The sequence below is a fragment of the Lepidochelys olivacea genome (assembly GCF_965140295.1).
Source record: "Lepidochelys olivacea isolate rLepOli2 genome assembly, chromosome: 4".
Classification (NCBI taxonomy): domain Eukaryota; kingdom Metazoa; phylum Chordata; order Testudines; family Cheloniidae; genus Lepidochelys; species Lepidochelys olivacea.
Genome location: NC_140414.1, coordinates 23,173,932 through 23,198,555, shown reverse-complemented (window position 1 = coordinate 23,198,555; position 24,624 = coordinate 23,173,932). Strand labels below are relative to the sequence as shown.

At 46.9% G+C, this 24,624-nt stretch overlaps 1 protein-coding gene and 1 pseudogene across 7 annotated transcripts in view; both read left to right on the top strand.

Annotated features, from left to right (window-relative positions):
• Window positions 1-938: 938 nt before the first annotated feature.
• Window positions 939-24,624, top strand: part of TMEM150C (transmembrane protein 150C) — a 41,577-nt gene continuing 17,891 nt past the window's right edge. Inside the window, exons 1-7 of one of the 6 annotated variants that reach the window (XM_084626220.1) lie at window positions 939-1,046; window positions 2,278-2,376; window positions 3,663-3,871; window positions 21,765-21,846; window positions 23,557-23,610; window positions 23,726-23,758; window positions 23,885-23,952. In XM_084626220.1, the coding sequence (XP_084482346.1) occupies window positions 21,767-21,846; window positions 23,557-23,610; window positions 23,726-23,758; window positions 23,885-23,952 (235 nt within the window). In that variant the 5' untranslated portion in view covers window positions 939-1,046; window positions 2,278-2,376; window positions 3,663-3,871; window positions 21,765-21,766. Of the gene's footprint in view, window positions 1,047-2,277; window positions 2,377-3,662; window positions 3,872-13,290; window positions 13,432-21,614; window positions 21,636-21,761; window positions 21,847-23,556; window positions 23,611-23,725; window positions 23,759-23,884; window positions 23,953-24,624 lie in introns of those variants that run through there. The other 5 variants (XM_084626218.1, XM_084626222.1, XM_084626219.1 and 2 more) reach the window with 5 other exon arrangements.
• Window positions 16,398-19,948, top strand: LOC311520074 (rho-related GTP-binding protein RhoC pseudogene; annotated as a pseudogene). Its single transcript has one exon. The product of its transcript is annotated as a rho-related GTP-binding protein RhoC pseudogene (transcript).

Here is a 24,624-nt window from a genome sequence, read left to right as displayed (position 1 = left end):
GATATTGAACAAAACCGGCCCCAGGACCGACCCTTGGGGCACTCCACTTGATACCGGCTGCCAACTAGACATGGAGCCATTGATCACTACCCGTTGAGCCCGACGATCTAGCCAGCTTTCTACCCACCTTATAGTGCATTCACCCAGCCCATACTTCCTTAACTTGCTGACAAGAATACTGTGGGAGACCATGTCAAAAGCTTTGCTAAAGTCAAGAAACAATACATCCACTGCTTTCCCTTCATCCACAGAACCAGTAATCTCATCATAAAAGGCGATTAGATTAGTCAGGCATGACCTTCCCTTGGTGAATCCATGCTGGCTGTTCCTGATCACTTTCCTCTCATGCAAGTGCTTCAGGATTGATTCTTTGAGGACCTGCTCCATAGGAGCCTCTAAAAGAAAGAGGCACAAATCTGGACTGTCCCTATAAAATCGGGACAGCAGGGCCCCCGAGGCGGGCTGCCTGCTGGGGTGAAGGCTCCCCTCGCCCTCTGTGGCCCCCAGGGCCGCTCTTAGGCTTGCACGGCTGCATGTCTGGGGGACCTGAAAGTTGGGGGCGCCACAGGGACAGGAGGAGGCTGGCTCCCGCACACCCAGCGTGTAGGGCAGCCTCCCTAGGCGGGGCTGCGAGCCCTCCTCCTTTGGCGCCCGTGGCGTCCAGCCGCATGACCGCGGGCCTCATGCGTGTAAGCTGGTTTCCATAAAGGGGCCCGTTTCCCAGTCCCCTCAGCGGATGTGTGTGTGTGTGTGGGGGGGTGGTGGTTGCTGAGAGCAAGGTGGGCTTCGGGGCGCTGGTTTAACCCCCCCTGCGTCGGGCCCCACAGAGCCGCAGCACGGCCCCGGGGTGGCTCCCCCAGCCCAGGGCAGGGCAGGCTGCCCGGAGGAGGAGGGCGGCTCCGGCTGAGGGAGGAGGAGCCCGCTCGCTTTGTCTGCGCGGGGCCGCCAGGGCAAATCCCGCCCCTTCCTGAGGGAAACCCGCCCGCCGCTGCCAGAGCCGCCGCCCGCCCGCCCCGCCCGGCGCCGCGCTCCGGACCTGGCAGCAGGTAGGTGACTGGCTGCTCCCCGGCCTCGCTGCCCCGCCGCGGGCTCTGCAGGGCGGCCTGTGCCCGGGAGCGGAGCCCGGCTGCCCCCGCCCCCCGGGCTTGTCACGCGCGGGCGGCGCCTCTTTGCTCTATTCGGGCCTCAGAAGGCGCCCCCCGTCCCCCCGCCAGCCCCTGCTAGGATCTCGGTGTGTGTCCCCCCCGCCGCCCCCAGTGACTGCCTGTGTCCTTCCTCCTCTGCTGCCCGCTGCCGCAGCGCTTGGCCAGCCCTCGGCCATGTTCGCTCCCGCCCTGATCCCTCTTCCCCCTCGGGGCCGCCTGTGGCGGGTGGGTCTCACGGCTGGGGAAGGCGGCCGGGGAAGGCGCTGGGTATCCAGGGTGGGAAGAGGGATATCTTCTTTACCCCCTGCGTCTGGCAGACCAGCTGCCAAAGCAGACAGATTGTAACGCTCCAAGCTGCTAGGATTTCAACCAGGCGCTTTCTCCTCCCATCATTTAGCTCCTCGGTTTTACCTTTAAAACTGTGGGTTGTGTAAAATTTGTTACTGACCTGGACGTTGGCAGATACATTCTCCATGCATCTTGTTCTGTTCCCACACTGTTACAGTGATAGGTCTTGGGGGTCAGTTATAATAGCCCACCCTCATCCCATGCATCCACACCTTTTTAAAAGGTTAAATGGGAAATATTGCCACACCAGAGAGCCCATCGACTTATCAAAGAGTCGTCTTTGCCCACTGGCTGGTTAAGCCCAGGGATCTGCATTAAATTGGGAGGGGAAGCCATTGGGATGTAGATTTCCAATGGAAATGGGGCTGATTTTTATCACAGTAACATCTGAAGACTCTTTGTTTCATTTGCTCTGCAAACACACACAGTTGGAAAGCTTACAATGAAAACAATGATAAGGTGCAAGAGGGAAGGTGGCAGGGTGGGGAAGGCCAGGTGATTTGGCACACAAGGCTGCATGTGTTAGTAGCAGAACATACAGTTTCGAGGCTTCAGTGTGCAATTTTAGTTAAATTAATGGAGAAGAGAGAGATATGAGTCATTAAAGCCCCGATCCTGCAAGTTGTTCCATGTGAGACTCGTGCAAAATCTTATTGAGGTTTTGTGTGGGTGCTGAAACCTGCCTGTGGGGAACAGCTTCCAGGATCAGAGTCTAGGAAACCACCTGCTTATGCCATTATCTTACTGTATCTTATCCTGCATTAATTTGCTCTGATGTGTTTAGGTGTTGCAACTGATAAATGGTCCTCTATCGGGGAGGCTGAGAGCAAGAGGTGATCCTACATATAGCACCATATATGCTGCAATATTTGTACACATCAAGGTGAGATGACAGTTCATTTCTTGGCGCACTCTACATTAAGACAGATGCTAATTTGATTAATCCTGTTCTATCGTGCTGTTGGAGCTACCTGACAAAGAAGATATATGGCATTCCGTGTAAAAAGTGGACCCAGAGTTTCCCCCAGGGATCTAGATGTTTATCTCCATATAATGAATTGTCCTTCTCCATAAAAAGTGGAAGTGCAACCTCCAGGCCCCCACACTCGCTCCCCTATGGCAGCCTCTCTGCTAGGCTTTATTTGAAAGGGTTGGGAAGGATTTGGTGGGGCAGGGCTAGGAGCTCGGAAGTAGCTGTGCTTGGAGACAATGTATCTAGTGGACTGCCTTCCCCTTTTTCCCCAAGAGCTGGGTGTGAATAAGTATCTAGATACACTGATGATTTTATCACTTCCTTCCAGATTTGGGGTGGAATGTCCTTTTCCCACAGGGATGTGGGGTTTGGCTGCTTGACACTCACCCTCTCCCCTTACAAACTATCATTTGTCCTCCTCTACCTCCATAGCTTTGAGGGGGTGGCTTTCAGAGAATTCCATGAGGTGAACCACATCAAGCAATCCCATTATCCCTTGAACCCACTCCTTTTGGTTTCTCAGGGCAGGGTGGGATCTGGCCTTGGAAACCATAGAAAAGAGCCAGACTAACTGATAAATTTAATAAATTTATAATAATAATAATATAATAAATTTACCTCAGTAGAGGTCGCTGATATGGATGACCTTATCATCCAAAGGTATGACATAAGCTTTAGCTCTTGCTCATAGCCCAGAGTTTACATCTCATCATGTATTCAGAATCCTCAAGTTATCAATGTTAAGCTTTTCCATGCTTATGGTTCCTTCTGTCTGGTTTTGATTTTGATTAACAAAAGGTTCTATTGCAAGAGATTTAAAAACATTATCTAACTAGCATTTGTGCCAGCATATTGTTACAACAATATAGGTATAAAGGAAATTTGTAATAATGGCTTGTTTTTGGAGAAAATGTATATAAGAAGCTTAAAAATGCATATTTATGAGAATGCCTGTAACAATTTATTTAAAGGGATGGTAGCAGCTTATTTTTATACTGGTGTAATGGATTAGATAATGAGGCCTTACATTTTGTGAACAAATATTAATTATGTTCTTGTTAACCTCCTAGATTATTAGAAGCAAAAGAATTTTTAAAAGTTTGTTGTTTTATATTCTGTGTTTATTTTTAGTGTTGCTCAGTTGGGACTGTGAAAATCAATGAAATCAGTTTCACTTTGTTTTGTTTCACTATAAGGTCCTTTAGACCTGCAATGTTTTTGTTTCCAACACTGCATGGGAATGTGTACTTGTGTAAACGCAACGGTGGCAGAGTCACGGGTTGAGCAGTGAGCACCCCCGGCACATTGGAAAGTTGGCACCTGTAGCTCCAGCCCCGGAGTCGGTGCCTAGACAAGGAGCCGCATATTAACCTCTGAAGAGCCGCATGTGACTCTGGAGCCCCAGGTTGGTCATCCCTGCAGTAACCTGTTAAAACTGGGGAGGTGCAGACCCATTCCACAGACAGGTTGATCCAGTGTGTAAGCTGTGCTGTCTGCAGGTGTGAAGTTGCTTGGGTAGCAGGAATGCTTGTAAATGAGGGTGGGCTCCTGGGCAGCACTGCTCCCTATTCTGGGGACGGCATTACACCAGTGATAAGGCTGTAACACCTCCCCAATGCAACTACAATGGGAGAAATAGAGACAGACCCACACCTTGGCCAGGACTGCTCAGAAATAGTCGGATGGCCTGCCCTGTAGCAGGAGAGGTGCTGTGAAAGGAGCAGAAGCATGGGAGACTCCTGCCCTTGCCACAACAATGGTGGAGGGGGGTGGTGCTCCTGTCTCAGATTTCCTGAGCTGCTGATGGACCATTCTTGGGGGGTAGTTCCTCCTCTGCCCTGAATGCAACAGGGTCCATGTGCCACATGGTAGCTGATAGGAAAGCAAGGTAACAAAGCAGTGAGGGAAAGGAAAATCAGCACTGTTCTGTGCATTCAAGCCACATGTTGGTTGATGCTAAAATGTGGTTCCAGCAGTAAGGGAACACCTAAAAGACTTGTTTTAGCCAGGGATGATGTTACAGCCCTGTTCATTGATGCCTGTTCTTCTTGCCTTTGAAGCTCTCCATAATTCCGCCTCACCTACCCCACTTTGCTCACCTCCATCCAAACTCCCCTCCTCACCATCCCATTTGTTTCCCCCCAGTTCCTTATTCGGTGCCATCTCCAATGTTTCGGATAGCTTCCCGGCTAATCTGACAAATTCTCTTTCTCTCTGCTTTCAGACAACTACTTAACCCCATTCTCTGTACATTCTGTTTTGTCTTTGCTTGTGTCTGTAGATTGCTAATGCTTCTAGGCAGGGATAGGAGCAGTATATAAACCACCTATGTTTATCAAGCTATATGTACTTATTTATAGAGCTGTATACATTTGTGAATAATGATCAGAATCATCAGGGATGTTATAAGCACACACAAATTCCCATTCTCTCGCCATCTCTAATTATATACACATTAAGGGGGGAAGCCAAAAAAACCCTCTTCTCTCAAGGTCCGTAGTGACATTCCTTCTGCAAAGAAGTGATAAATGGTCATTCCTCAGAGCCCCTCACTGCAGCTCCTATGCTGCCTAGAGGAATTGCTGGCAGAGCAATACAGTGGGCTCCAGAGGCTGAGTCCACTGCCTCTACCCTACTGCAGGCCAGTGCAGTGAGCAAATCTCTTTCTTGGTAGTGAAGACTGTTAATCATAGGTGCAGAACTCCTAATTTCAAAGTGATACTGTCACTTTCGGTTGTTATGAATTGGCCTCACTTGAGCAGGATATCGTATAGAAGCACTTGGATTCTTTCCGTCCTGTTTTATTTTCAAAATAATGATTGCTGTTTTGACAAACATTAAAATAATTCCAGCCTCTGCAGAGGGCAACAGGGCAAGGGCTAACTTGTGTACTGTGTGCTGCCTCATGGGTTTTGGCTAGGCAGCAGGGAGAGCTAGTTTTGAAGAAAAGGGGAAAAAAAAAAAAACCCCACTAGAAATGGGAAAGTATAATACCTTTCCCAAATGGCTTTTCTGTGGCAGGAAAATATTCACACCCAGTCCGTAGAAGCAATAGGAATCACAGTTGGTGTTTATGGGTCTAGTTGTGGGACCGAGAACTAAATATTTGAATGCAGAAATCAAAGAAGAAAACTCTATGTGGGACTGTTTCAGTGGCCAGGTTAGCATAGGATGAAGGCAAATTAAATGAAAATATGGGACTTCCCTGCTAATATCTCTGTATTTAAACAGCATCTTTCATCTCTAAGAACTTTAAAATTTAAATTTAGTGTTCCACATATATGTGCTCGTACGAGAATTGCTTAAATGCCACCTGGGAGGTGGAGTGTAGCAGCTACTGAATGGTTCATATCAGTCTAAGATAGGAAATGAAGATTATCATATCCAGTTGAAACGCCCAGTGGATTTCAGAGAAGCAGTATAAAGCTGTGTAAACTGGAATTTGACCAGAGCTAACATTTCTTCTTGAACAAAAAGTTCCATGGGTTTTGCAGTGACTGCAAATGGCTAGGATCCATCTTAAAGATGGTCCCTTCTGCAGTACAGTGCATTCAAACACTTAGTTCCAACCAAGCCAGTCTCCTGACACAAGGGGAAAGATTGTATGTCATGTTTTTGTAGCCATGTTGGTCCCAGGATCTTTGATTACCTCGCCTACCTTGTCTCTCTATGTCCTTTACGGGACCAATTTCTACGTCCCCCACCAACAGAAGTTGGTCGAATGAAAGACAATACCTCACCCACCTTGTCTCTCAAGGGAATTGAGCCACCAGCACTTTACAACATCCTTAATTTTGCGTGAGTGTCACCCATCCACATACATACTAGGCCTCCAGCCTTGCTTAGCTCACAAGAGCTGATATGAGCACAACCGTCAGAGGCCCCAATGCACACGCTTGTGATGGCTAGGCCAGCACTGTCGCACACTTTATTTAGATTTGTTTTGTGCCGTATTTGGTTTAATCTGCACACCAGCTGTCTCTGATTGGAAAAGGGTGTTGGCGCAAGTTTTAGTACCTAAAAGAACAAAAGATAGGAATGTTATTGGGGAGGCATGAATTGGCTTCTTTAAGTGGAACTCCCCTACAAAGAGAGTGCGGGGTGGTAGTGACATAAAAGTGAGGCCCCTTCTGAAACACAGGTTTCAAACTCTTGTGTGAATATCCTGATACTCCAGTCACTTCTCTTAAGCCTGTTTTGACTCTGATCCCAGATCTCAATTAGAGCCCGTTAGAACCAGCTGCATCTTTTAAATTGTTCCCAAAGAGTGTTTGATGCCCCCTCGTGGTCATCACCAGTAAATGTACAGATGATGTTATGAAATAATACTGTTATACAGCCTCTTTCATCTAAATGCGTTTACCAATTACTGTATGTACGCACATGCAGCATTACTGAAATAGTGCCCCAGCCAGCCAGTATACAACCTTGTTAGGGAGGGAAAAACTTACTAAGGACACTAGGGCAAATTGCTGCTCTTATTAAAATCCCCATTTGACATTTAGGTCAAATGTGTGTGCTTTGTGCTGGTCTAACTCTGTGCTCATTGAAGTCAATGGGAGCAGAGTTAAAAGTGCTTTGGAAAATATCACCCCTAATGTCCAGAGCAGACAGGGTTTTTAAGGTCACATGTGAAAGATTCCTCCACCCCGCACCTCACCTGGAATTCCGCTCTGTTGCTTCAGAAGGGAGGCGCTGAGTTTACCTGGGTGGGAGCTAAGCTGGTTGTTCTGGGGAGACCGTGCCTATGTCTGTCTTTGGCTTTCTGCTGTGTATGCCTGTAGAGAGGCTAGCTGGGGCTCGTCTCTCTCCAGGGCAGCGGGGAACCACTCTGCCTCACTAAACTCGGGAAGATGTGGTGAATTAATTTGGCCGTGGGAGTCTTCTTCGGCGGCCTTTGTGAGGGCAGAAACAAACACAGTGAGCCCAGGCCCTACATCAGGGCGCGGCAATGGTGGGTCAGGCGCTCAGGCCCTCAGGCAGGGGCTGAGCAGTAACAGTATGTAAACAGTAGGCCCAGGCCCTAGGTTCCAAAGGAGACTGTCACCCGCGAGTTGGGTGGCAGGGGGGACACAGGCCCTCCCACTCCACGGCGTCCCAGCCCAGGGCTCTAGCAGTGGCAGAAGACCGGCTGCTGAGTGAGTAGGGATCCTGGCCGCAACACACTGACATGGGCTCTGGCAGTGCTGCAGCCATACTAGGGTCAGCTGCCCCCGGGCTAGTGTCCTCATGGGGGTCCAGCACCAGGGGTTCCTCAGGATAGCTGGTGCGGGGCAGGTTCGGCAGCTCCTCCGGGTAGCTGGCGCGGGGCAGGTCGGGCCAGTCCTCGGGTTTACCGCAGGCCGCTGGGGTTTCCCAATCGCGAGCTAGGCCAGAGGTGTCTGGCCTCCGCGGTGGCTGCTCTCTCAGTTAGCTCTGAGGTTGGGCCTTTATCCTTCTAGGGCAACACCTGACCCTCTGTGGGGCGGGCTCAGAGCTCCCTGGCTCCACCCACTCTGGTGTCCAGAGGGACTCGTCTCTCTGGGGCGGCGGGGAACCACACCGCCTCACTACAATGCCCATCGCTCCTGTCAATGTCCATGAGAACTCTTTATGAGCATGAGAGGAGAATATATCCCTTGGCACAGAGTGTGTCCTCACCATGGTAAAAGGTTCTGCTCCTGTCCCACAGCTGTTCCCCATGCTCTTCAGTTGTGTGTGCAGGTGTATGGCACCTAGCTGGCAATGGATTACAGACAGCACCGTGGAGCAGTGCAGCGGGGGACAGACAGGACGGGCAGATGGCGAAAAATCTTGGAAAAATATGATTAAAGCTGATGTTAGAATTCTGGTTGAGGAAACACTTTGATGAGCCACTGTTTGTCACACCATAAATCTATAAATACAGTACGAACAGTTACTAGTAGGACAGCAGAGTTCATCTTGGGTTGTTAGTTTAAACAGTGCTTGTCTCTGTTTCTAGGCATTTGTCCCATCCCTTCCTGGGCTGTCTTCTGCTCCTGCTGAACTCGGGGGGGTTTTGCTGGTGACATCCAGTGAAGCAATATCAGGCCAAAGAGCTGGGTACAGCAGTTGCAGCATGGTGATTGGCAAACTTTGCTGCCGCCCCTCAAAGGAAGGCCTGGGAATGATCTCTCACCAGTCCCTGTCCCGCTTGTCACCATTACCTCATATTCATAGCTTGGGAGCGCTGAGGCCAGAGGACTGAGCTGATACCAGCTCCGCTTCCACCTTCCCTATTCCAAAGGCACCAATTCTGCACCCTATTCCAAAAAGCACCTCCCAGCCATATTGCTTACACCTGAAAGGAAGGGTGATAAGCACTATTGCCCTAATCCTGGAGCATGTGGATGTACCTTGTACCTGCGTGGAGTCCCACTTAACTTAATGAGGCTCCATGTGGGTGGAAGGGGCTGCCCACATGTTTCTCTCCATGGGATTGGGCCTATCATCATAGTAAATATGTGCAAGTCTAGACTCTATCTTACAAAACACACCCATGGCAATTCAGTATGGCTTTATCGCAGCACCACACCACCAGTTTCGTAAGGGTCTGTGCATTTTTATGTGTAATTGTGGGTAGCTGGTTATTCACGTGGTGAGAAATCAGCCATGATGTCAAGAAGCAACATATGAAATATCTCTGTGGGGAACAAGATGGTTCAGAGGGACTGATAATGGCTACTGACCCTTTGCCCTCTATGTCAGTATCTTGCTAAAGGAGACCTGGCTGGCAGTGACTAATGGTCATTACTAGAGCTGTTTGGGAAATGGAAAGTATTTTCTGTGGAAAAACCTTTTAAAAAAAAAAATCATGGAGTAAAAAGGGTGGTTTTTTTTTTCCTTTCAATTTTTCACTTTGTTGAAAATGTGGAAACTTTTGAGCAAAGTGAAAATTGTTTGCCTAAAAAAAAAGGTTATGATAGTGAATGTTGTACCTGCGGTAGTCATGACCATCTGATGGCTGTCTGGTGTCCTACTGCATGTGCCACGAATTGATGGTCTGGAGGTACTTATGACCGTGTCTCTCAAACTACCATCTTGAGTAGCCTTCTTGCTGGTAGTCTCTGCGGAAAGGCTATGAACTGAAAGGGCAACTACACTGTTCTCCTCTCTCACTCCAGGACAGAACTGAAGCATATAAGTGGGGCAGTTGGGGGAAGCTTGCACCAATGCTGTACCAATTTTTGGATAAATTGGAGCCCTCATTCTCTAGGGTTGTTGATTGTGGGTACTGTGCCCCATCCCTCATCTGAGGGGTGGGCCTTTTACTCTTCTAGGCTCCGCCCACTGTCCCTACATTTAAATAGGCTGATGCATTTCACCAGAACTAGTCCTTAACATAATTGCAATTAGAAAAAAGTAAATGAATAGGGGACACTTATTGCTTCTCAAACATCATTACTGTAGTTTTAAAATTATCTTACTTCCGAAAAAACAGATGATGTTGCCTCCTCCCATTATTCTCTGACCCCCTTTAAAGAAAACTGGCCTGGGGAGACAGCACAGTGGGAGGATTGTGGAGGGACATTCAATCTGTTGTGATTGAATGGGTGAGCAGTATAAGGAGCTACCAGGTGAGAGAGGGGAGCTGGGAGAAAGCCCTTCCCTTTACCTCAGTATTTTCTGACCTGTTTACAAGTCTCAGCATCCTGTGGTTTATTAACCCACTGATCAAACTCCCCAGCTGAGTGTGTGGGATAAACCTGAAGACATTCGGCAGCCTCTGTATGCTGTTGGCGTTCATGGATTATGGGGAAGTTATGTAATGTTCTTATTTATGTCTTTTAAAATGTAATGATGGGGTGTCACTTGTTTAGTGATCATGGGTTTAAAAAAATAAATGAAAGAAAGATGGCAGGCTCCCCCTGAAAAGAGTCCTTGTTTGTTCCCATTTTAACATTATTGATTCACATAAATTCTTTATGAATCCTCTTATGATTTAAGCAGTTTCCTGCCTCCTTTCTCCTATCACCATTCTGCATCTGAATTGCCTGAGATGAATCAGTAGCACAGCACTGTGAAGTGCAGTAACAGCTCTCTTTGGCGTATTATGCAGTTTCTGAATTGGATCCTCAAAACACATTTACACGTTCCAGTCTTAAAAAAGACGTACAACTCTGTTAATGTGATAATTTGGTTCTTGCTTACATTCATATCCCCTGGCTGTATCAACTTCAGGAAGAGGCTATAACTTTGCTCTGCTTTTATTACAATTCTCCCACAGCTCCACAAATGATGAAACTCCCATTCCATCGAACATACACACTTCAATTACCACACGCATCTCGCCAAACATGCAGCACTGTGCACTCAAGGTTCATTTAATGTAAACATCTTAATTTAACTCACTGAGCAAATTACTTGATCATCTGGACAAATTTAAGATGTAGCTGAGCAATGATAGCAGTGTCCCTGCAACAGTGCAGGGTGTGAGAACCAGATTGAGAACCTTCCCTTTTAAAAAAAAATCCTCTGGCGATGTGAATGTGAAGCCAGTTGCAATTTGGCATCCACTCACTTCACAGGGGGCTACTGAAATCCAGGGTTCCTTGGAGTTTCACGATTCTATAGTGTGAGATTGAACACCCTCTTTTTAATCCACTTGGATGCACAGCAGCTGCCTTCAGGAAAATGGACAAATTTCACATGGTGTAAACAGAGCCAGAAATATAATTAAAAGAAAATCCATTGTATCAAGGAGACTGTAGCCAGCTTTATGTCACTGTGGGACTTCCGGTGAAGAGATTAAAAATGAAAGATATCTTTTTACACACCCACAACTAAATACTAAATGTAACATGAATATTTGGTTTAGGATATTGGTAAAAAATGTGTGCACACTAGGGTAATCTTTCTCATGAATCAAAGTCCATGCTTCTGGTCCAATATCACTAGTCAAGGTAACGATACAGCTGGAAGCAGAGCTGGTCAGAAAAGGGTTTTTTTCCCTGGTGGCAAATTTCACCGAAAACAAACCAAAAAAATTTTTTTCTAAGTTTTTCCATGGAAAATTTCAGTTATTTTTGGCTGATTACCAAAATATTTTTCTCTGGAAATGTTGCCATGGTTCTTCAAGGGAGTTGTGGTTTGGGTCCTTTGTGCTGCCATTCGCCTCTATAGGGTGGGATTCTGGATCCAAAAAGAATTAGATAAGTTCATGGAGGGTAGATCCATCAATGACTAGTAGCCAGGATGGTGAGAGATGCACTCCCATTCCTCTGATTGCCAGAATTTGGGACCGGATGATAGGGGATGGATCACTGAAAAATTGCCCTATTCTGTTCATTCCTTCTGAAGCCTCCTTTGGCCCTGACCGCTGTTGGAAGACAGGATACTGGGTAAGATGGACCATTGGTCTGAGCCACTGGCCATTCTTATGTGGAACTCCATCTTCCATCATACACCACGGTCTCCCCTCTGGGAGAGGGAGAGAGGAGGCGGCGTATCATGGGAGCCCCTGGCCATGGTGTATGAAGGGAGATGAAGCATGGCCCAGAGAGGAGAATGGGGAGTTGAACTACAACTCCTCTGAGGCGCTGCGGCAGCATTTTCCAAATCAAAATATCTTAGGTTTTGGCTAAGATGTTTTGGGCATATTTTTGACAAAAAATAAAAAAATTCCCTGGAAAGCAGCCACTTATTTGGGGAAAATTTTGTTCTGCGATACCTCAATTTTTCCACTGAAAAACAGTTTTGATAGCAATTTTTCAACATGCCCTGCAAAGAAAGTGTGGTGAGAGAAAAGTAGTGTTTTGAAAGCAGTTCAGTGTTACATACTGGATCTACATGGTTGAAAAGAAAAATCCTGAACTGAATAGAGCCAAATATTGTAGCTGGATTTTTTTTTTAAAGGGTTGGTTACTTTTATGACTAATAACACACACTGTAAAGTAAGATAAGGACAATGACCTTTCGTCCTCTTTGCCTGACAAAAATTGTCTGAAGCTGAGGAGGGAGTCAATGCAGAGAATGGCAAAGCTGCCACCTTAGTTGAGAAGCTGGCCCCATGGCACACAGCGCCTGACCCAAAGCCCAATGAACTCAGTGAAAGTCTTTTTGTTTATCTCAATGGGCTTTAGGTGGGAGACTTTTAGATCTGAATCCTGACGTTGAATCCCCCTGAAGTTTGGGATGGTCACACCTGGGATTTTTATTTGAGCCCAGCTGTAGCTAATAATCTAACAGCTGCTTCGGCATTTACTTCAGTTCACCCTGTTTGCCTGAGCTTCTTCTTAACCATAGGTTCCAGCTGATGGAGATGGAGGAGGAGGGTTATTAAACTGGGAAGATTAAAAAGAGAAACTGAATTTCCTGTGTGGTCTTGTGGCGAGGGCACTAGATTAGAAGTCACAAGACCTGAGTTCTGTTTCTTGTTTCCCCACTGCTCTGCTGTGTGACCTTGTGTAGTTCACATCTCTTATCTGTGACTGTCTCCCCTCTTGGCCTTTGTCTGTCTTTGTTAGTCTGGAGTGGCCGAGGGAGAATAGGGAAAAATATCTCCAGAGGAGAGGAGGCACAAAAATAACTTGCCACATAAATTATACAAATATTTTATAATGACTGAGGCAGTGATTGACTGACTACGTTGGAGGTGCTGACTGAAATCTGCTTGAAGATGGTGGCATGTGGGCACCTCATCAAAAGAAGAGGTGGAAATAAGCAGACTGAATGTAATACATTTTAAACACTTTCCCCCTCTCCTTCCTGAATATCAGTCAAAGTATCTTTCTGGGTGTCACGGTGAAGTGGGTGAAGGAAACTTTTTCCTTCCCACCTCCACTATTTATCTTTCAGGTGCAAACTAACCCTGTGTGTGTGAGAGAGACAGACAGACTATGGTGCTGGTGGACAGCTCCAGAGAGCACAGTCCTCTCTCTAGCCACAGAATCAGAGCAACACAGACAGAAGCAGTACAGGCTTCCACATGCTGCCCTGCAGATGTGCCTCAATCCTGAGTCAGAGGTAGTGTGTCTATGGTTAGGATAGGGGGCTGTCTTCATCCGTATTCAACCTTTAAGTTTTCTGATGGGGTGCCAGTTACAGTCACACCTGGGGGAATTCTACACCACTGCGCATGCGTGGAATTTATCTCCCCCCCCCCCCACCTTCCCCCAGCGATTTCTTTGCTTCTCTGCAAAAAAATGCCTTTCTGATGGGGAAGCAAAGGGAAGCAACAAAAGCAGTCTTGCGACCCTCCCCAGCAGTTTTGGGTGCTCAGGGCAGCCGGCAAAGAGGTAAATCACTGGGGTGGGGGGCAGGATTGGGGAAGACCTGGCTGGTGGCTCCTACCCTGTGCCGAGCTCAGCTGCTAGTCCCAGCTGGGCTGGGGAGGATGGGACTACTTCTTCCTCTGCACGACATCCAGGGCCGTATTAGATCCACTCCCAGATTTCTCCCCCAGCTGTAGGAAGCTCTGCACATGCCCCTCCCCCACTAGTCCCACCACTGCGCTTCCTGCATCATCGCTTCTCAGCTGCAGGGGAAGGGATCATTGTACAGGGAGCTGCTCCCTCATCCACCCAACCCCCATGCAGCCAGACCTCCTTGCAACTAGACCCTCACACCTAACCTCACCACCCCCCACACACCCAGAGCCCCCTCGGATGAGCCCCGCTCTCCCTGCACCTGGACCACCCCAATGAGCCACCTGCACCCAGATCCCCACCCTACCGAGCCCCAACCGGCTGCACCTGGATCCCCACCCCACTGAGCCCCACTCCCCCTGCATCTAGACCCCCCACTGAGCTCCCCACACCCAGATCCCCCTGCCAGGCTCTATCCCCCCCCTGCTGAGCCCCAACCACCTTCATCTGGACCCCCCTGCAGAGTCCCATTACCGTTGCACCCAGAAGCCCCGCAACAAGCCCCTGTGTATCCAGATCCCCCACACACGCACCCGGATCCCCTACTGAGTCCCCTGCATCCAGATTGCCCAACACAGAACCCTCTCAGCCCACACCTGGATCCCCCCCCGACACTAAGCCCCTCCACACTTAGATCCTGCCTTGCTGAGCGTGCCTGCCCACAGTTGGTGCACCTAGCATGGAGGGGCAGGATTCTGGGGTGTTTCTGAGGCAGGCCCAGTCCTTGCACTGTTAGGGTTGGGTGCAGCCTCACCGCTGAATCTGTGTCCCGGGGCTGGACGGGGGGGCTGCACAGTGATCTCCTACCTCGGTGCAGTCGGTGGCTTGTGTTCCCCAAAACCATGCTGGAATCTCCACATTTGTTTGACAAATAAAATTTGCAAAATTTTAAAATATTGTGTGCAGAATTTTCATTTTTTTTGCACAGAAATGCCCTCAGGAGTATGTGGTGCTGGTGTCTGTTTGTTTGGGGGAACTAGATTAATACCGTTGAGATTTCACAGACCAGCCATCTGAGGGCAACAGCCTTTGCGCACTTCTGCCATAGCAACCTGGTGATACAGGCTCTGCTGCTTTGTTATTTACTAAGTATGCAAGCTCCTAGATGTGCCTTGAAGAGTTTGTAGTCTAAGGGTTTGATCCCGCAAAAACATGATACTGAGTGTAGTACTTAATAGTGTGAATAATTCTATTGAAGACGAGGAGCTACTTCTGGCAATAAGCGGTACATTTGGTACTAGGTGTTTGTAGGATCAAGCTGTAAGACAAGGCAAGAATAACCTAATATTTTAAGTGCATACAGAATTAGAGTCAAGGGGTCAGACCGTTTAAGGCCAGGCAGAACTACCAGATCATGTAGTCTGACCTCCGGTATAGCACGGGCCCCAACCCCACCCAGCACCGCATACTAAACCCAACAACTGAAAAAAAGCCCAAACTGCATAGCCCTCAAAGTACATACGTTAATTTCTCAAGTGGCTGCATGTTCATATTGTATCTGCGCTTCCCCTTTTGTCAGTTCCTGAGCCTCCCGTTATTCTCTGGTCTGATTTTCAGAGGCGATGACTGACCTCTATTTCCATTGATATGAGTGAGAACTGCAGGTGCTCAGCTCCTCTGAAATTAAGGCCACTTGTTGTTACCCCTAGAACCTCTCACCTGTTTTACCAATTCAGATATATATTTACCCATTACCAGTCCCCTGAGCCACTCATTCCCCCAAAACTAGGTGTTTAGTATTAAAGGTAAGCTCTAGAAATTCAGCAGCCAGGAACAAATCATATCCTTCCCTAGCAGCCTCTGGTCCCTCCACAAACGGGAACTGAGTGCTTTGCTGCCACTAATATTTGTTCCCAGTGAGATGCTTGTGGCCAGGCTGTGTGGTTTTGTGTCTTAAAAATAAATCCAGCCCCCGACGTACTGAGCTTTTTGAAAACCTGGCTTCAGGTGACTGTGCTGTATTTACAAGTAGTGCTGGTTTTCGTCAATACGAGTCTAATGGATGTTGTTAGAGGAATCCTGACATTGTTTACTCTATTGATCTTTTCACAAACTGAAAAATTATTTTATTTCTCAAAATCTGGCTTCCCCGGGGGATCCTCCCTTTCAGTCTGATCTGTTCAGTTACGATTTCGAATGTCATTTTCTATTAACAATCCGTAGAAGCTGAACTCTGTACGGCATAGAGAATGTGAAATTGAGCACTGTTTACTGAGGGCCTCTTCCACTGAAGTCAAGTGACTTTAGTGGACATAGGACCAGGCCTTTATTTGTCCCCAAAAAGGAAAAGATCCACAGCAGGCGGCCATTTAAGAGGATACCATGTTCACCTTTTCAAATGTTCTTTCCAACTGCAGTGATGCAGAACTTCCTGGGGGAACATCTTTCTTCACTTCTCTGTGGTCTCTAGTGCATGGAACAGAGGCTGAAGAACTTCAGCTTCTAGGATGCTGCCTGACTTTGGGGAAATCACACAAACTTCTCTTTCCTTAGTTCCCTCGTCTGTAGAATGTGTGAAGCCAAAATAGCTTGTAAAGTTCCTTTGTGTGAAAAGAACTGTTGAAATGCCAGGGGCTAAAAAAAGGCATTAGTAATCAACAGTATTTTTATTATTAATTTATGGTATCGGTGAGGCCTTGATCCTTTGCAGTATTGTTTCAGGGAGGAAAACACATGAGAAAACGCTGACGTCCTCTGTTATACAAGGGTTGTCTTCTCCTGGCTTGGTAACAAGGAACATTTGGAACCAACAGAGTAAAGAAATCTCAGCAATAATTACAGGGACTTGGCAATGATGGGTGTGTGGATAGGACATGGCACGTGCCCACCTGCTCTCTTAACGCGAGGAAGGGAACGAGGAAATCCGTTACCGTGGTCTCGCAGCATTGAGCCAGCCTTTGGTATACATTGATACATCAAACGCTGGCATGGACGGAGCTTTGTTGTAAGTGAGCCAGCAGCAGAGTGGGACTGACTCTTGTCACGACGAGTGAGTGTGTCTAGATACTGAAGTGACAGTTTCCACTAATGATGCTCCTGGATGTCGCCTTTTTCTTGTGGGCTGCATGGGGAAAAAATGAGAGAACTGCGTCCCAGACAGATCTACAGCAGAGGCTGTGAGCTGGAACTGCACTATGTAATTCTTCATGTGGTGCTTGTGGAAATGGAGCAATAGAAATTGCAGATGGAAAAGACCTATGTCTAGTCCATCCTCATGTACGTTTCCCTACTATACACTTACTAATGCTTTGTCCAGATAGTTTTGTGTTTCCTGAGACTGGGGTTTCCACTGCTTCCTTAGCAATTCTCCTCAACTCCCTAGTAGATCTCTCTAGCAGTGAGATTTTTGTGATAAGTCACGCAGAAGTTTTCTTTTCTTAACTGCATTAAGTGACTTCCAGTTCCAGTGTAGTCCTAAATAACACCTCTCTCTACTTGGTGTGCAATGGGCTTGGGTATGCTGTGAAACTGATTGCCTTTAAATACTGATGTTTAATGTCCTTGGGGACTAACCATGTTGTAACAGGGTTCAGTGCTGCCTGTGTGGATGGCTATAACACTGTGTGGTCACAATGTGTGAAAGACCATCTAGCCCTGGGCTAACGCCTGGTTTGTTTGTTTTTTAACTTTGTTGTTACATCCATGCAGACAGCACCAAACCCTGTTATGACATGTTGATCCCCCAACTATGCATAAACATGGTTAGTTTCATGGTAGAGATGGGCCCAATGAATCTACAAGTGTTCTCATCTTGTTTTCTACCTTTGTGGGTCCTCTTTGTCCTAGTCAGGCCTGATACTGCCTGCTATCCACCTCCAGCCTGGAGGAGTCATGATGCAATCCCTATCCTTTTGCCCATGGAGGAGTGTCAGATTTTGTCCAGTAATCGGTCCACACTGCTCCTTAACCAGCTGGGGCTGGGGAGAAATAGGGTAGAGTTATGTGAAACATTCACCCTGTTCCTCAGAGGTTGATCGATCCCAGCTTCTGCTGGGTTGGGGAGTGAAAGATGGGACACAAGGCCTGGATACCCATAGGGCAGAGCAGAGTATTGGGGGCTGAGCTTCAGCAGAGAGCGTGAAGCTGCCACGCATCTTCCAGTGCAGTGCCTCCTTTCCCATGGATTCTCCCAGTCTCTGCCTCACACACAACAGAACAGGAGCCAGCTGCGGTGGGCAGAGAGAGAATGGAGCCAGGCTAGATCACAGCAGCAGCATCAGGGCTGTCTTTACTTTGTTACTGCCTGTCATCAGCTATGGGCAGGACTGTGACGGGGGTCCTGGGATGCAAGCAGTCCCCTTACCGCCTTTGTAGGCTACCTGCATTGCAGGTCACAGTGCAACTGGGAGAGCAGCCTCCCACATGAGACAGCTGAGGAGGAAGTAACTTGCTAGGGTTCTGGGGTTATATCCTCTCTGGAGCAAAGGGAACCCAGGAAGGAATCATAGTAATGTCTCCTGAGGCTAGTTCTGGGGCAGCGTGGCTACACGTTGCCCCTTAGTCAAGGCAGACCGTAATATTGCAATCTAGCCCTAACTGAGGGGGTTGCATACTTCATAGTTTAGATAGGCTGAGATTATGGCATGCACCAGGGACTCTTTGCCTTCCTCCCATCCCCCTCACAAGCAGCCTGTGTGCCACCTTCCCATCCTCTTCTGTTCAGAGCCTCCCTGCAAAGGGTTCTGTATGCCCCACTTCCCAGGTCCTCTAGTCTCTCCCACATGGCAGGGGGGCTCTGTGTTCCCCCATTCTTACCTTCCCTGCATCAGCACCTTTGACCCCCATACCAGGGTTCCCCCAGTCTCTCTACCATGCCCAGGGCTGTGTGTACACCCCCATTCCTCCCAAGCCTCCTTCCCCTCCCCACTGTTAGTCTGGGAGATAAGTCATTCAGGATGTCAACATAGTAAACTCTATGGGGAGGATGAGTAGAGATGAGATGGGGTATTGTTATGCTGCGAGGCATTAATAGGTGCCATCAGCTAGTTGTCAGTTATCTGTCGATCAAACATCTCTTGAAGCTGTGCCTCTGCTAATCAGATGGCAGGGGCTTCATGTTTCCCGCATTTTTCTCCTTTCAGTTTTCTGCTTTCCCCCAAAATCAAGACTGTTCTGGCCATTGATGCCTGTGGCATTCTCTGAGATTTTGGAATTGATTGGATGTGGCATTCAAAAGTTATCACATGACAGACAGACAGACATCAAGCCAGAGCCAGTGAGACCTGTGGCCGAGCAATGGCAGCCATCAGAAAGAAGCTGGTGATTGTGGGAGATGACGCCTGTGGGAAGACCTGCCTACTGACTGTGTTCAGCTGGGACCCGTTCCCTGGTGGCCTACGTGCCAACAGTCTTTGAGAACTACATCGCTGATATCGACGTAGATGGAAAGCAGGTGGAAGTGGCCCTTTGGGACACCGTGGGGCAGGAAGACTATGACCGGCTGCGGCCCCTCAGCTACCCAGACACGGACGTTATCCTCATGTGCTTTTCCATCGACAGCCCAGACAGTTTAGAGAACATTCCAGAGAAGTGGACTCCGGAAGTGAAACACTTCTGCCCTAATGTTCCTGTCTTCCTGGTTGGACACAAGAAGGACCTATGGAATGATGAGCACACCTGGAGAGAGCTAGCAAAGATGAAGCAGGAGCCAGTGAAGCCAGAGGAAGGGAGGGACATGGCTAACAGAATCAACGCCTTTGGATACCTCAAGTGCTCTGCCAAGACGAAGGATGGCATGCGGGAAGTCTTTGGGCTGGCTTACAAGTCAGGAAAAACAAGAAGTGTACAGGCTGCCCACTCCTGTAAAGCGGCAATGCCCATGAAGAAGGTGACTGCCATCTGTACTGTATCTGTCTTTTCCTTCAAAACTACCCCCCCTCCCCCTCCCGTGTGTGTGAACGGGGTACAGTATGGGAACAGCGCTGTTAGGTCTGATGTCTAGAGACATCAAAACCTGCTGCCCAAAACCCACTACCTGAAGCACGTACGGGGAGGTGTCTAGTGGTGCTTCTCTGTGCCATGCGTGGACTGTCCTCCTAAGCTGGTCCTGGGCTCTGAAGGGCCAAATGTCCTTGGACCATCTTTGGCTGAGGCTTCTGTTTTGTATACACAATACAGTGCATTTGAGTAGCTCTCGGTGTTGTACTTCAGTTCCATTTTATACTAATCCCTCATCCCCCGTTACTGTCTGATGCTCTGGACAGATTCTCTACAATATTTAATCTCTACCTTCATACTGTTCCATTAGACTCTCTGCAAAATAAGAAAGCTCTGACACAGTCTGTTCTAATCCTTGCCTGTGGGTGTATGTTCCTGTCCTGGCATCCTGGTTGTGTTTTCTTGAACTCTTGCTTTGTCTCCAAGCCAAGATGTTCAGCTGCTCCTGCTCCAGGGGGTTTTGGATTCTCCCTTTGGTTAAGGTGTACAGCACACCCACCAGCATTTTGTACACAGAGGCAGTCTCTGTTCTGTCTGCACTCAGAGCCTTGCCCTATTCCACCAGTGCTTTGCAAGGAACTGTGCTCTGCTGCTGTCAGAAATGCCCTCTGTTGCGCTTTCACCATGGACCTGCACTGTGGTAGTGTCTTCTTATCCTCTTTCAATAAAGTAAGGCCTTGTAAAATAAAAAAAAAATCAAGCTGATGGCAAACTCAGCCAATAAATCAGTGATCCTAAAACCTACCGCAGATCATCACTGAGATACTGGGTGATCCTCTCAAAGAAATATCAGCTTAACAACTGGCCGTGAGTGAGTGGTGGGAAGACAGCAGGGAGTGAAAGAGGTGCTGGTATCCTATTGAAAGGAAAGTTGATGTTTTAGCTTTGTTTTTTCCAATGTGCATCTCTTAGTCTTTATTCAAGCTTGAAGGAAATGTGCATATACCACACACACACACACACACACACACATGCACGCGCGTGTGCAATAGCAAGCCCCCGTTTCTGTCCAGGTATGTCAAGTCTTCATCTTGCATGTTTTCCTCTGGAGAATGTTTCCCTGTGGAACGGAGCTCTTCTGCCTCTTTTAATTTATCAAGAATCTGCATACCCACAAAGAGCTACTTTAAACCTAAATGTCAAGAATTCAGTTTCTTAACAATTCGTAGTCTCAGTGACACTCAGGATGTCAGCACTTGAACGCAGAACCTTTGAATTCAGCCAAGTGCTCAGATTAGTTGGTTGCTGTGCACAGTGTGTGAGCTGAGGATGAGAACGAGGGGCGTGGGGAGAAAGAGCACCTATGCACCAGGAATTATTTGGGGGAAGTTTTCTGGCTTGCAAATCTTTATTTGAGCTGTGGGCACCACTAAGAAAGCACATGTGGGTTTTAGTAACAAGCACGTTTTGATGCGAAGCTAAGTTGCCATTTTTAAGGGAGAGTGTCGGCTGCTGGTTAGAGCTGAGAACTGGGAGCTAGGGCTGTTGGGCTCTATTCCCAGCTGTGTGTTCTTGGGCTAATCACTCAGGGAGAGGCTTTAAAAAAAGCCTGCTACTAAATTCCTATTTGAAAATCTCCCCCGAAGTGATTGTTCTGTGCCTCGGTTTCCCCTTTTGGCAAAATGAAAATTATACTTACCCTATGGGGGCCTGGGGAAATGTAACTAATATTTTAACAAGGATTATAGACTGCTTTTAATTCCTGGGCTGATGGTCATCAGGGCTAGATTCTGTGACCCTTCCACACATTGAATAGTGTCTTAATGTACAAGTGCTCTCCCTGAATTGCAGGGGGGTTTCTCCTGGAGTACCAGGACCACTCTGCATGAGCCAGGAGCAATAGTGATCATTCTGCAGTAGCACGTGGTAAGTTTCACATACCCTAGTCAGACTTGTTTTGCAAGTTCGAGAGGGGGAAGGATGTGCTGTCTCTAGTAGCTCTTACCTCTTTTTTCTTTGTTTTGCATTACACTTTATTGTCTTTGTTTCTAGCAGGCATGGATGGGAAGAAATGCAGCGTGTGGATGTTTTTACCTCTTGTGTTTACCCTGTTCACTTCAGCTGGGCTATGGATAGTGTAAGTGACCTTCCGCTTGGGTTTTGGGGTGTGTGTGTGAGGACTGAGGTAAATCAGGCATTCCCAAATGTTGCAGTAGAATGGACCACATCTGAATAGAGAGAGTTGCATTGGGCTGGATTGGCAGCTGGTGATCTGCCTTCAGCAAGGGGCAGCATGTAGCTGCGTTGCCCAGGAGCAGAGCAGTGACCAACTCATGACTAGCAGAGACACTTTTTCGTCGCTGCTTCCCCCTTGCTCTACAGAGGAGTAAGGTACACCAGCCATTTTCCTGGCACATCTTCCTTCTTCCTCTGTGTTGGTAAGTTGCAGGGGGCGGAGCCCAGGTTGCCACCCACCCCCTACCCTGGCCCATCCACTCCTCACTCATTGTGTGGGACTAGGAGCAGCAGCCCAGAAAGGCTTCTCTCCTCTCACACAGTGTGGCCTGCAATGCAGGGGATGTACCCAGAGGAGTAAAGGGACATTTTATGGCTCCAAAGTCACCTGTACAGGTGCGTGGGTGAGCTCACGCATAATAATGAAATACTATTAAGAGAGTCATTATGTACCTTAACTTCTTAAAAAAAAAAAAAAAGGTGATTTAGCAGCTGGAAATGAGGAGAAGCGACCATCTCTCCACAGACCTGCAGGAATTCACTGTTGGCCACGGTTCTGGAACTATGCGTTAATGATATCCTGACTGATGAGTATGTAGGTTGTGGTTGCAGTTGTAACAGTAACCGCTGGATCCTGACCTCTATCATGAGACGCTGCCCCATGTCAGATGAGTCAGAAAATAAGGACTCGTCTCTTAGCAGCTCTCCCACATCTCGCTCTTGTATTACTGCAGCATGTGCCGATATATACTGGTAAACATCTGAAGTAGAATTCTCTCTCCATTGAAGTCATTGACAACTCCCATTAACTTCAGAGGGGCCAGGATTTCACCCTGAATGGAAAAAGAGAGAAGAGCTAATTTTAAAGATGGAAAGTGGCTTATACAGGATACAGTATACATTGCGGGGATATCATTCAGTGGGGCAGGTGGTCATTATGAGTTCTCTTGCCTTAAGGTGATCTTTAAATTACAAGCCATCAACACTGTAGAAATAAAATAAGGCTAAATGGCAATTGTCCTATAATTAGATGGACGGGAACCTTAGTTATATGGTCACAGTACCCACAGTGGCATTGCCTGTTTGTATTTCAATTACATCATGTGATCTATGTGACCAAAAGGTACAAAACCTATCCCCAAAGGTGTCCTCTGAGTCTAGACTGCTTCCATGCTTCCTCCCATTAATGGCTCTCTGCTGCAGAAGCAGAAGACAAAGACTGAACAGCCATATTTTCCTTTATACAATAGCTTGAGCATTGAGATCAGTAGTGTCAACTGGTAGCATACAGTGTTGTGGTCTGTGATAGAAAAGAATTGCTTTCAGGAAAACAAGGGGCTTTGATTAACATTACTAATCAAGGCCCGGATCTGTAGAAGCACTTTGCCACGTGCTTAAAGCTAAGTAAGTCTGATTGATTTCAATGCGATTTTAGCACATATTTAAAATTAAGCCCATGTTTGAATGCTTTCTTGAATACGAATGGATATTAGATATTTAAAAGTTCTTTCCTGAATTGGGTCCCAAATAAATTTATAAATTAAAAAACATGGTTGTCTTGGTCTTATATTTGCACTGTGTTTTCTAAACTGCCTGTTTCCTCTTTTGACAGATATTTTATAGCTGTGGAAGATAACAAAATTATTCCATTAAATGTGCCAGATCGGTAAGAGTTTGTCATTGTTTTGTTTTTAAATCAGTCACTTGTAATAAATATTTTTAGAGACACAAAACAGCAAAATCTTTAATTCTGGCTCTTGTGTTTTTTTTGTGTCACTTAGGAAACCTGGTTCCAAAAGTCCCCCTTACATAAGGTAACTGGATCTCCTCCTCCCCCGTCCCATTCCCCACATATCATTCTGATCAATGGATGTTATTTCTTTCTTTCTCTCTTTAGCTGTCTTAGTAGAGTTACAATGATACACTTTATATTTTTGAAGTATTGCAGGTGATGCACCCCCTGCAAGCTGTGTATTTAGCCAAGTCATGAACATGGCAGCATTTCTAGGTAGGAACCGCGTGGGGAATTTTTTTTTTTTTGTCTCTCTTAATTCACTTTAATGAGTCATTGGAACATGAATAAAATCCAGTAGATGTTGCTGTCAAAGCTGATTATTTGAAACCTTTTAAAGAGGTGCTGTTAGTATGAAGCTAGTATTATTTTGTAAGTATTTGTAAAAAGACAGAACAAAGCTGGATACGTTTGACCTTCATACTTTCCATTTTATTCTCTTCTTTTATCATCACACCTTAGCCTTGAGTCTGTATGACTGTGTTTTCGGAGCATGGAATGATATTTTTTTTTTATTGCTACTATAAAATCCTGCATGGAAACATTGTGTAATTGGTCATTGCATTTGACAAAATGTTATTTCTGAGTTGTTGGTTTTTTTTAAAATTCCATTAGTAAAAGTATGGAAGTTCACAGGTTGCTTCTGATAAGGGTGACGCTTCTAAGTAACATAGTTGGGAGAAACACCTGATAGTTATAATGCTTGAAAAAATGTTTCATTGTTTTTGTCAATAAAACTTTTTGTTATGCATGAGATACCGTAAGTATTTTCTCCTGAAGCTACCTAGACAAATGAATCAAAATGATAATGCTGAATTAATGCTCCATTGTTGTTACTGAGTCCGTCTTTGCCAATGTGGCTGTGTATATTATGGAAGCACCACTCAG